The following is an 11765-nucleotide window of genomic DNA, read 5'->3' as shown; positions in this document are numbered from 1 at the left end:
TGCATCTAAGTTAAGCTAAACAGGAGTTCCTACTGATAGCTCCAATTCTAATCAATTACCATATGGCTCGTTCCAGCCTCTTCCTCAGGGGTCATTTTTATCATAGCAATGTTGCCTAGTAACATAGTGGACATATGTTTATCTGTTTCCAAGGAAACAGAGCTAGATAGTTAACCAAAGGTCAAATTCTCCTGCAAAAGAGGAAAAGGTTTTGTTAACCCTTTACTCACACGGATCAGTGGTTCTCACTGCTTGGAGGGTGAGAACAAGCTTTGGCCCGCGAGTGAGCGAGCGAGCGAGCGGGCGCTGCAGTGACCTGGCTTGCCGACGGTCCGGAGTAGATAAATGCTATGGAGAAAAATTCAGAGTTAAGGAGTAAAGGGAGCTGGGGCACTGCTAGTTTTTTAAATGTTTATTTATTTATTTATTTTATTTTTATTTAAAAAAATTTTTTTTAATGTTTATTTATTTTTGAGACAGAGAGAGACAGAGCATGAACGGGGGAGGGGCAGAGAGGGAGGGAGACACAGAATCCGAAGCAGGCTCCGGGCTCCGAGCCTTCAACACAGAGCCCGACGCGGGGCTTGAACTCACAGTCAGTGAGATCATGACCTGAGCCGAAGTCGGATGCTTAACCGACTGAGCCACCCAGGCGCCCCTATTTATTTCTTTTAGAGAGAGTGGGGAGAGGGGGAGAGGTGGGGTGGGAGGGGGAATCCCAAGCAGCCTCCACACTCAGCATGGAGCCCAATGCGGGACTCGATCCCACGACCCAGACCCTGGGATCGTGACCTAAGCTGAAATCAAGAGTCGGACGCTCAACCGACTGAGCCACCCAGGCTCCCCGGCACTGCTAGTTTTAAAAGGATGGTCTGGGCAGGTGTCTCTGAGAAGGTGACATCTGACCAAAGACTTGAAAGACGTGGGGGAGTGAGCTCTGGGGATGTCAGGCAGCACAGTGTCCTGGGGAAGAATGGTAAAGGCAAAGGCTCTGAGGCAGGACTGTGCATGACCGCGGGAGGGGACCACGGGTGCTTTATAGGGAGGTCTTTATGGGGAGGTCTGACACCACAGCTGGCTTCCCCTCAAAGTCCCGAATGAGAGGCCAGGCCTGTGAGGTCAGGGAGACACTGAACCCTCTTCATTCCTGAGGTCCCACGCAGGTCTCCACCACACCAGCCTCAAAGGCCCAGGCACCCAGCTTCCAGGGCCGCCTCTGCAGTCCTGGCTGGCTATGGACCGCACAGGCCTTTGGAGCAGGACAGGTCAGGCTCTCCCACGAGGTGGCCGTGGCGCCAGGACAGGGTAACCTATCTGCCGGTCCTTCTAGGTGGCGGCCCCCAGCTGATCTTCTGGAAGCTCCTACAGCCTGCATTTTTATCCTGCATTTTTAGGATCCCACCCCCAGGTAAACACTGAGGCTCACAGAGGTGAGAGGTCCTAGCTGAGGACAAGCAAGTGAGCTGGCCTCAGTCTTCCTGGGGACCCATGATCTTCAGACGGAACTCGGGTCTTGTCCCCAACCTCCAGGAACCGAGAGTGTCACTTTCACTTTTGTGCTCTGGGCACCTCACTCGATCCCACTTGAACCCGATTCCTTTAATCTGGGCCCTGTAAAGGAAAGAAACACTGAGAGCCTCACCCGTGTTTCATCCACGCACACTGTGCTGGGCTCCGGGGGAATCGGGGAATCAGACAGGGGCCCCGACCTCCAGGAGCGGCCAGTCTGATGAGGGAGGCTGGCACGGAGAGGAAATAACTCTTTTTTTTTTTTTTTTTTTTAATATTATTTTTGAGAGAGACAGAGCACAAGTGGGGGAAAGGCAGAGAGAGAGGGAGACACAGAATCCGAAGCAGCCTCCAGGCTCGGAGCTGTCAGCACAGAGCCCGACGCGGGGCTCGAACTGACAAACCGCGAGATCGTGACCTGAGCCGAAGTCGGACGCTTAACCGCTTAACCGACTGAGCCATCCAGGAGGGAGTAACTCCTCAGAGATCAGGCAAAGCGCCAGTCCAGCTGGAGGGTCCCGAGGTAGGCCTCCCAGGGGAGGAGGCACTACAGCTGGGCCTTGGAGGGTGAAGGTGTGTGTGGCCCTTGGTAATTCCCCAAGAGAACACCTACCTTGGACTGTGCACCCCGCTGTCCCACAGAGAAAGAACAGGGAAAGGGGAGGGGGGAGGTTCGTCGGAAGCTTCCTTTCAGCCTTCAGGTGGCGCCCTTGAGCCACGGAGCCGCACGCGCCTGGGAAGACTGTCCCGACCTGAGGACCCAGGAGAGGACCCGGGTCCCACCTGGGGGCTGTGCGTGTGGGAGGGGGGGTGGGGACGGAGGGAGCGAAGGGGCTCCGCGCGGTAGGGGCTCCCCGGCGTGGGCGGGGGCGGGAGGAAGAGGCAGGCGGCGGGGGAGGGGTCTCCCCCAGCACCCACCCCCGCGCCCCGCCCCTGCACCCGTCCCCGCGGGCTCCAAGCTTCGATTCCCCGAGCCCGGGCGCTGGCGGAACAGATAAGCCCTCCGGGGACGGGGAGGGGGGGGCTGGAGCCTGATCCCCCGTCGGGCCCGACACCCAGCCTGCTACCCGCCTCCCGGTCCCTCCCCGCGCTAACTCTCCGGGCGCCCGCGCCGGCCGCGGGCGGAGCTGGATCGGCGGCTCTCCGAGCTCCCCGGCCCCCGCCCCTGCCCCTCCCTCCCCGGAGCCTCCAGCGGCCGCCGCCGTAGAGCCCCGCGCGGCGCGAGCAGGTACGTGCGCCTCGGCAGCGGCTCCGGGCCGGGCCGGGCCGGGGAGGGGGCGGGAGCCGGGGAGGGCGAGGCGGTGGCAACCGGGCCCGCGCCCGCCTGGGCTGCGCCGCAGCGGAGACACCGGCGGGCGGGCGCCGGGGCGGGGAGGCAGGCGGGCGCGCGGGGAGGACGCGCCCCTGCCCTGGCCCGCCGGCCGCCGGTGCCCGCGCCTCCCGCGTGCGGAGCCGGGGAGGGAGGCCCCGGCGCAGGTACGCACGCGGCCCGGGGACGGCGCGGGGGAGGCCGAGGGCCCCGGGCGCGGAGGGCCGGCCAGGGAGAGCTAGCCTGACCTCGCGGCCCGGCCGAAGGACACGCGGCGAGGGGGACCCGGGCGCACGCCGGTCGGCGCGGAGCCCGGCCTCCCCGGGCCGCCGGGCCGCCCTGCTACCGGCGCCGCCCGGCCCGGTCCGGCCTGGCCCGGCCCGGCCGCGTTTGTGGTCAAGGGCAGGAGCAGGGGGTGTGAGCTTCGGGCAGGCGGGCGCGCGGTGCGGCGGGCAGCCGGGGTGCTGGGGCTTTCTGCGTGGAACTTTGGGTATAACGGCGTGGACCTGCGTGTGCGTATGTGCGCGTCCCGAGGCTTTGTGTACAACTCGTGCGTGTGTGTATCGATTGGGTTTTGTGAAGCTTTACCCACGGCCGCTGTGCGTCTGTCTCCCCGAGCGTTGGTGCGCGCGGGTGGGTGGGGTGCCGGCCCCCGGGCGGGTCTTGGGGGGAGCCGTCCTGGGGGTACTTAACTGTGTGTGCGTAACCAGCTCTACCCCTTCCTGGGGTGTGAGTACCAGTGTGGTCTGCGGGATCTGTGGGTCACCCTGCGTGGCTTCCCACGTCTGTGGGTGCTGCCCGTGGAAAAGGTCCCTGGGGTTGTGGATGTGGCGCCCGGGTGCGTCTTGCAGATCCTGTTGGACTGCAGAGAAAATTGGAGGGTAACTGGTACCCGTTGGAGGAGCCGTGAACACTGGGCCCCCTCATCTTTGCCAGTTTGTTTCTGCTTGTGTTTGGGGTGACTGGGCGTGCCCTTGTATAACTGGTGGGTATCTCTGAATCCGTGTGTGGGAGACGTCACAAACCTGGGTGACAGGACGCCTCCTTTTCCTCTGCCCTTGTCCTGACGCTGGTGTCCTCTAAGAAAAAGTTCTGGGTTCCTGCTGGGTGAAAAGAAAGCCCTGGTCCCAGAATTTGGGTGCCCTGAGTTTCCTTGGGCTATGGAAGCATCGGCATGCTGGTCTGGGAGGGGAGTTCTTGGGCCACTCCAGGAGCTGAGTTCTGTGTAAGGTGTTAAAGATCTGGGTGTGTGCTGGGGGGGGGGAGGGGGTTGGGGCGGGGAAGGGACACATCTGGACACCCACTGGGCAGGAGGGGTCACCGCCAGTCCCTGTTCTCGGTGGCAGTCAGGAAAATGGTTTTGGTACCAAGAGTAAAAAAGCCAGCTAGCACGCCACACCTCTTCTGTCCGTTTACTGGAAAGTGGGAGCAGTCTGGGCAGAGCCTGGCTCTGAGTAGGTACCCTGCTACCCCGGGTTGGGGTTGGGGGAGGGATTGTCTGCCTGGGCAGGTTGCCGCGCCATTCTCGAGGGCTGGCTGTGTTCCAAGCCAGGGAGCTGGGCGGGACCCAGGTGGGATTCAGACATATCCCTGCCCTCAAGCTGCTCACTGTGGCCTTAAACACTGGGGCAGAGTAGAGTCTACGAGTGGGGGCTGGAAAAGCCAGGGATGCAGGGCGGAATGGTGCCACTGGGACAGGAGAGTTGGGGTTCCCAGGTTTGTGGGTGATCATAATTCTTAGGGAAGCCATGTTCAACCTCTGGCCCCCACATGCCTGCCAGGGGATCGTGGCTGTGGTTTGCAAAACGGAGACAGTAATTTCTGCTCACGGGGCTGGTGAAGGTTGCAGGAGACACTCCTGAGTGAAGTGCCTGCTTTGGGGCGTGTAGGTGCTCAGTAAAGGTTTATTAAATTGGAACTCAGGAGAGAGGGACGTGGTGGTAGGAATGGGTTGTAAGCGGAAACTGGCTTTGTACTCAGATGAAAGGCCCTGTGTGTGCCAAGAGGAGGGATCTACTGCAAAGTCCACAATGGAAGGAAGATCAGAAAGATCGAAAAACGTGCCTTCCTGCACTGAGGCTCTTTTTCATTCATTCATTCACTCTATTCACTTCATTTGCTCATATTCTCTCTCTCTCTCTCTCTCTCTCTCTCTCTCTCACACACACACACACACACACACACACACACACACACAGAGAACCACAGAGCACTGGAGAATAAACTCAGGCATGGGAATGCAGAGAAACATCTAGAATCATGTGTATACGTGTGTGTAGATGCACCAGGGTGTGTGAGCCACCCTATACCGCGGGGTCTCCATACAGCGTGGAGACCCGGGTCTGTGTGCCTGGGGCCCTGGGTGTCCGTGTGTACAGGGAACAGAGTAGTTCCACTGTGGGATCAGGAGTTCTGTCTGCTGCATGGGGAAGGGGGCTGAGGTAGGACCTGGAGGGGGACAGGCTTTGGACCTGCCCGAGAGGATGCGTCATCCACTCCGGCTGAGTGTGGCTGTCGGGGAACGAGGGCCTGGGGTGGGGGGGCAGATTCTTCCATTATTGCAAGAGAAGCCAGGAACCCAAAGTTTAAAATGTAAACTCTTTTGCTTTTTCTATACCGGCAACTACTTCAAAAACAAATGAACAGACCAGAAACAGAAAAAAGCAAAACCTCTATGAGCCAAAAATGGTCTGAGAGCTGGTCCCAGCTGGCCTCTGAGGCACCCTCTCTACAATGCCCTCATCCCCTCTCACTGCCAGGGGATTTCCCACTCACCCTCTGAGGTCTGGCTCAAATGCCACCAAGCCTTAGAAGCTTCTCTGACTTTCTCCTCTTTGTCTGTACGTCATCTTCCTCCTCTCCACCCCTCCCCCCTGCCCCCGGCCATTCTCATTTCATGACAACCGTGTCCCTTAGTTGAACTGGCTGGGGCCTTGCATTATTTTGCGAAATCCTCACGTCGACCTCGGAGGGAGGCGTTTTGCTTATTCCCATTTAACAGATGAGAACATTGAGTCTGAAGAGGTCACATCGCTTGCCCGAGTTCAAGGGGCGAAGCTGGGATTTGAGCCTGATCGCCACCATCTGAATGATAGTGATAGCTTGCTGCTCATACTTACTGTTTTGAGAAGTTTACAGGGATTATCTCAAGCCCTACTCTGTCCCATTGAGTAGGGAGTAGTGGTATGTTATCACTTACTAGGGAAACTGAGGCCCAGAGAGGGTAAGTAAATTGCCCAAAGCCACCTGCCAGCCAGTGGGGGACAAGGTCCCAGGCTGGATTGGATGGCACCACTCGGTCACTGTCTAAGACCCCACCCCCATCTGTCTGGCAGGTTCCCCCAGGGACTGTGCCTGGACCACCCTCACATTGCTCGTGGTGCCAGCAGACTCTTGGTCGAGGTCTGCTAAATTCAACTGACTTTTTCTTTTCTCTTCCAGCTGCCAAGGGGCCAAGGGATGAGCGGGGGCCCTCCTTCCCAATGGCATCTCCCCCCAGCCTGGAACTGAAGACACTGCACAATGGCCCCCAGATCCCAAGGAGACCAGCCCCTCTGGGCCCGGTGGGCCCACCCAGGGAGGGTGTGGAGAATGCCTGCTTTTCCTCAGAGGAGCGTGAGACCCATTTCCAGAACCCTGGGGACACCAGACTGGGCAGCTCCCCCAGCCCCCCTGGGGGCGTCCCCTCACGACCCCGATCGCAGCGGGACGATCTATCCCTGCATTCAGAAGAGGGGCCAGGCCTGGAGCCCGTGAGCCGCCCGGTGGATTATGGCTTTGTTTCTGCTCTGGTTTTTCTGGTGAGTGGGATCCTCTTGGTGGTGACTGCATACGCCATCCCCCGTGAGGCCCGCGTCAACCCTGACACGGTGACAGCGCGGGAGATGGAACGACTCGAGATGTACTATGCCCGCCTGGGCTCCCACCTGGACAAGTGCATCATCGCGGGCCTGGGGCTGCTCACAGTGGGTGGCATCCTCTTGTCAGTGCTGCTGATGGTCTCCCTGTGCAAGGGCGAGCTGTACCGCCGGCCCACCTTCGTCCCTGGCAGGGGCTCCAGGAAGACCTATGGCTCCATTAACCTGCGCATGAGACAGCTCAATGGGGACGGGGGCCAGGCTCTGGTGGAGAACGAAGTCGTCCAGGTCTCAGAGACCAGCCACACCCTCCAGGGGTCTTAAGTAAGAGCTCACCCTGTCTGGCTGCTTCAGCTTCAGGGCTACAAGGCCCCCGAGAGCCTGGGGTTGCAGACTGAGCTCCACGGAGGGTCCTGCGGAAGCAGTCTTGGGTGCTGTGGGGGGAGTCCGGGGCCGGGCCCAGGCTGCACATGTGAGAGCAGCCCCCCACCCCCCCCCCCCCGCCCCGATGTGTTTGCAGCTTGAGGTTTTGCATAAGGTTTGTTTGGAGGATGGCTTCTGCTGCTAAAAATACAAAAGTTTGGAAACCGCTGCCCTGGGAGGATGAGGTTTCTTGGCATTTCCAAGGATCGAGAGCCCTTTGAAAGGCTGTCCATACTGTTTCTCATGCCTTGGGGAATTCCTGGAGCTCTGCTGTCCTCATCAGCCAAGTGCAGGTGCTGGGCGACCTTGGAGGGACCCCCCCCCCCTTTCAGCCCTGACCATCTGTTGGGAGCTGGCTTCCCGAGGAAAGGAGAAATCAACACCGAGGCGACCATCCCTTCTCCAGGCCTCAGTCCCCCTGACTGTGAATTGAGAGGGTTGGGCTGCATGATCCCTGGGGCCCCTCCAGTTCTGCCCTCGGAATGGGAGCCCAGTAGATACAGGAAAGGAGGGTGTGGGGCTGCTGCTCGCCAATCTCCGCCATTTTCTGGCCCGGCTTGGGTGGCCGCCGCTGTCCCACATCTAGCCGCTCACGTGGTCCCGAATCCCCTGGTTAGGCTGGGTTGAAGTCCAAAGTTTGCTACAGCCCGATTTTGGTCTTGGGATCGAATTACCTGCAGCGACCACATCGTTGCACACATTTTACAAAGTCCAGTGCACCCCTGGACAAGAGCGGTCTTTCATACAAAAAAGGGTGAGAGGCCTTTGTTGTATTTCCGTGGACAGGATGTGGGCTTCTGTCACCTCCCACTTCTCAGTGTTACCTCTCTGGTCCCGGACCTTATCCTGGGAGCAGAAAAAAAAATTTTTTTTTAGTGCTGAATTTGTAACCTCCCTTCTTCCCCTTAGCGGTAAAGTGAGCCCCAATGTATTGGGGGAGAAATCAGGCATGTTCTGGTGGCCTCGCTCTAGCTGCAGTGACCACTGTTTGTTCCGTTTTTCTTGTGGGGTGTTTGCAGAGTCCCTCCAGACTCTAAACTGACGAGGAAAGGAAGTGAGCTCTAGGGGGCGGGGAGATACAGGTGCTTGAGGCCCAGGGGTGGGGGAGGCATCACCCAGTGTGACCGGTCCTAGAGGGCTTTGAGAGGACACGCCTTCTAGGTCATTGACGTGAAGACTCTAAAGGGGTCATTTCCATGAGCCCCCTGACCCCAGGCAGGTCCTACCCACTCCATCTCAGTTGGCCACGTGGGCCCTGGATCCCAACTGTCTCTTGGGGGTGGGAGGGTGTGGTGGGAATGGGGTCTGTAGGCTAGAGCAGCCCTGATTAGCCGTAACCTGAGCCTTCAGTCCCGGGAGCCGAACATCTGGGAAATGTAACAGCACAGCTTCTACCACAGATCAAATATCTGCTCCTGCTGGCAGGTTTTGCCAGGAGCAGAGGGCTGGGGGAGGACTGGAGGGGACAAGGGCTGTTCAGCTTGGCCCGCTGGGCTCTGTTCCTGGTGTCAAAGGGGTGTGGTTTGAAAAGAACAAAGCCTCTAGCTGGTGAAAGATTCACAAGTCAGGGCTTCCCTGATGTGTCAATTTCCACTCCCCCCCCCATCCCCCCCCTGCCGCCCTGCCTCCTTCCAAGGAAGAAGTGAATGCTCTATGTAAACTACAGTCAAGTTGGACATCCCAAAGGATGGGTTAAGGCCTTTCAAATCCATAGTGAGAATAATAAAAATACTGGTCCAAGCCGTATAGATTACTGGGACAGTGGGGGGCTCATTTGAGTCTCACCTGTTGAGTGGATGCATCTGGGACCCTCAGTTCCTATCAGTGTAAATGCAGTGAATTGATTTAGGGGCGAAATCTGTTGGAAGATCATATCCTGGGAATCTCAGGTTTTCTCCAAGCCAGAGAAGCCTGCTTTGCATCCTAATGCAGAAACTCCTTTAGAAAATGTGTATAAATGGATCGAGGCCGTCATTACCTTGTCAGTGAATTAAGAAAACCGGAGAGCCAAAAACATTTCCCCAAGAGTGAGGCTCAGATCTGCCAGCCGGTGGGTCAGAAACAGGTTTAGGAAGGAATCGGGGAGACACGTGGCACAGGGTGCCGAGAACCTTCTCTGCAGGCTTTGTTGGGGGGTAGCTGTGAAGTGGTCCCAGGGAACCCCGTGGTCCCTGGGATGTGCCTCACTTCTAGGAACTGCCTTTCCCACCTGACATGCTACCAGGGTCCCCAAACCTTGCTTCCCTAGTGTGTTGGTTATCCACTTTGGAGTTGGGAAGACCTGGGTCTGAATCCAGGCTCTGCCATTCACTGGCTGTGTGACCTTGGGCCAGCCACTCCACGTCTCTGAGTATTGTGTTATCTGTGAAGTGGGAGAGGTAGAAGGTGCAGTCACTAAGATCACTCCTTCCCCACCTCAGTTGGGGGTAAGTAGATTAGGCCTAAGACCTTGGGGCTGCCCTTCTGCCTGCCGCCTCTCACACCTCTCATCCTACCCATGAGCACATCTGGTTGGTTCTATGTTTGGAATCTGCCCGTGCCCGCCCCTTGGCCGCAATTACCTGGTCCACATTGCTCATCGGTATTCCGATTTCTCTCCTGTCTGCCCTCTGCCCCCAGTTCATCTTCCACACTGCGGCCAGACAGATTTAATTGGGTCAGGTCATTCGTCGGCTCAGAACTCTCCTATGCTTCCCTCTCATTCTGGGGCAAAAGCCAAAAGTCTCCCTCTGGTCAGGTGTACTGTCCAGGCCCCTCACTTGCCCCAGGCACCTTCCGAGGCCCAGAGTCAACGTTTTATATGTATTTTTTTTTTTAAAGGATGGCCCCTGAAATTGCATAGATTCAGGTCTCCCCAGATGTGTGTCCCTTCCCCACAGTGGCCCATGAAATCCTATCGCAGTCTGGCCCCTGTGCCTCTCTGGCCTTATTTCTCACACCTTGCCTCTTTGCTCACTCCAGCCACACTCGCCTCCTTGTGCTGTTCCTCAAGCCTGAAAGGCACACTCCCACCTCAGGGCCTTTGCACTTGCTGCTCCTTCTACCAGGAAGGCATTTCACCTTAATACATGCAAGGCCCACTTGCTCGCCTCCTTAGGGGCTTTATTCAAATACCCCTTTGTCAGCGAGTCCTTTGCTGATGCTGATTTAAAATTGCACCCTTTCAGGGATGCCTGGGTGGCTCAGTCGGTTAAGTGTCCGACTTCAGCTCAGGTCATGATCTCACAGTCTGAGTTCGAGCCCCGCACCAGGCTCTGTGCTGACAGCTCAGAGCCTGGAGCCTGCTTCGGATTCTGTGTCTCCCTCTCTCTCTGCCCCTCCCCTGCTCATGCTCTGTCTCTCTCTGTCTCAAAAATAAATAAAAACATTAAAAAAATTTTTAATTGCACCATTCCCCCACCTCAACCTCATTCTCTTTCTTCCTTTCCTGCTTTTTCTCCAGAGCTAATCACCACTCAGCAGGCCATGTTTTACACTTACTTACCATCTCTCTTCCCCCCTTGCAAGCAACACGAGGGCTGGCATTTTGTAGGCCCTGGGCTAGAACTGTGCGTGACACAAAGTAGGTGTTCACTGTTGGAGGAACAGTGCAGGGTCCTGGAGACCCCTAGCCCCTGCCTCACCTCCCGGAGCCCCCCTCTAGGGGTGGGCGACAGTCATGCAGAAGATCCCAGGGCTGGAAGTATGGAGTGTGTTTTGTCTCTGGGACCTGACGTTGGAGCTTGGGAATCCGTTTGCCTTCTGCTCTCAGGGCCTTGGTACTTACTGCTTTATGTGGGGGAGGGGGAGGGATTCTCTGATGGAGGAAGACCCTTCTTCCCCCCAGCCTTGTTGGAGACAGGTTCCAGCTAGTCTTGGCGGGGGGGGGGGGGGGGGGGGGGCATTTGCTGGGTATTTAGGAGCCTGTGATACACCAGCCTGATTCTCTCTTACTCAAGAACCTTGAGTGGCCGGGCCTGGACCTCTGAAGCCCCCGTGTCTATCATCACAACTGTTCACTGACCCCTGGGATTCCCCAGGCTGAAAGTGCTTGCTGCTGGGAGGTTCCACCATTATCCACCTCTCTTCCTTGAGAATAAGCATCACCTTCTCTGGGATTCTGTTTAAAAATGCCCTCCTCGTTACATGCACACACCCACACATACACATGCACACGTACAGGGGCACATACCTAGGCAGGGACATCTCACACACACACACACACACACACACACCCCTTTCTCTTGTCTGACCTCGCTCAGAAGCCAAGGACACCTACTCTTTTGAAGCAGCTCCAAGCCAAAGCAACCACTGGATTATTGATAATGTTTTCTCTTTCTCCAGAAGCCACACGGGCCTTGCCGTTCCCAGGAAGCTAACCTCATAGCCACAGTCAGGTTCCCCCGCTCCAGGTTATGCTGGTATCTCTATCCTTCCTGCTCCCTCTCCTGCTTGGGTGGAGGAGGAGAGATGTCCACACGGTGTTTCCACCTGGCATTTTGGGAGGGGACTGTGTGGTCCTGGCTGGGAACCAGGTGAGCCAAGGTCCTGAAGTCACCCCTTCCCTATGGGCCATGGGCAAATCGCTCCACCCCTCTGGTCCTCCAGAATGAAACTGGAAACCTTTCCACTCTGCCTTGTCTGGTGACTCGGGAGATCAGGAAACACGAGCGGAGGGCATTCTAAAG

The 11765-nt window shown here is 57.5% G+C and overlaps 1 protein-coding gene and 1 long non-coding RNA gene across 6 annotated transcripts; one reads left to right on the top strand and one right to left on the bottom strand.

Moving 5' to 3' along the window:
* Positions 1-509: 509 nt before the first annotated feature.
* On the bottom strand, positions 510-10435 carry LOC109272635 (uncharacterized). 2 transcript variants are annotated; one of them, XR_008417751.1, is made up of 4 exons: positions 9660-10435; positions 7012-7944; positions 6745-6900; positions 510-1611 (listed from the first exon to the last, which is right to left on the bottom strand). It is a non-coding gene; the product is annotated as an uncharacterized LOC109272635 (long non-coding RNA). The 2 variants fall into 2 exon arrangements; XR_008417752.1 differs by having other exon boundaries at positions 6745-7944.
* TMEM74B (transmembrane protein 74B) lies at positions 1807-6999 on the top strand. 4 transcript variants are annotated; one of them, XM_019458929.2, is made up of 2 exons: positions 1807-2032; positions 6260-6999. In XM_019458929.2, exon 2 carries the CDS (start codon positions 6301-6303, stop codon positions 6997-6999), a length of 699 nt encoding a protein of 232 aa, XP_019314474.1. In that variant the 5' UTR covers positions 1807-2032; positions 6260-6300. The 4 variants fall into 4 exon arrangements, with proteins under 4 accessions (XP_019314474.1, XP_019314472.1, XP_019314473.1 ...); XM_019458927.2 differs by lacking the exon at positions 1807-2032 and adding an exon at positions 2561-2737; XM_019458928.2 differs by lacking the exon at positions 1807-2032 and adding an exon at positions 2785-2985.
* Positions 10436-11765: the final 1330 nt, after the last annotated feature.

The sequence above is a fragment of the Panthera pardus genome, unplaced genomic scaffold, assembly GCF_024362965.1.
Source record: "Panthera pardus isolate Hobbes unplaced genomic scaffold, ASM2436296v1 HiC_scaffold_25, whole genome shotgun sequence".
Classification (NCBI taxonomy): Eukaryota; Metazoa; Chordata; class Mammalia; order Carnivora; family Felidae; genus Panthera; species Panthera pardus.
Note: the sequence above shows the minus strand (reverse complement) of the source record. Positions and strands in the feature narration are given on the sequence as shown.

What these genes read in the sequence shown, in the direction of transcription:
- TMEM74B (XM_019458929.2), top strand. Translation starts at nt 6,301, where the DNA reads ATGGCATCTCCCCCCAGCCTGGAACTGAAGACACTGCACAATGGCCCC.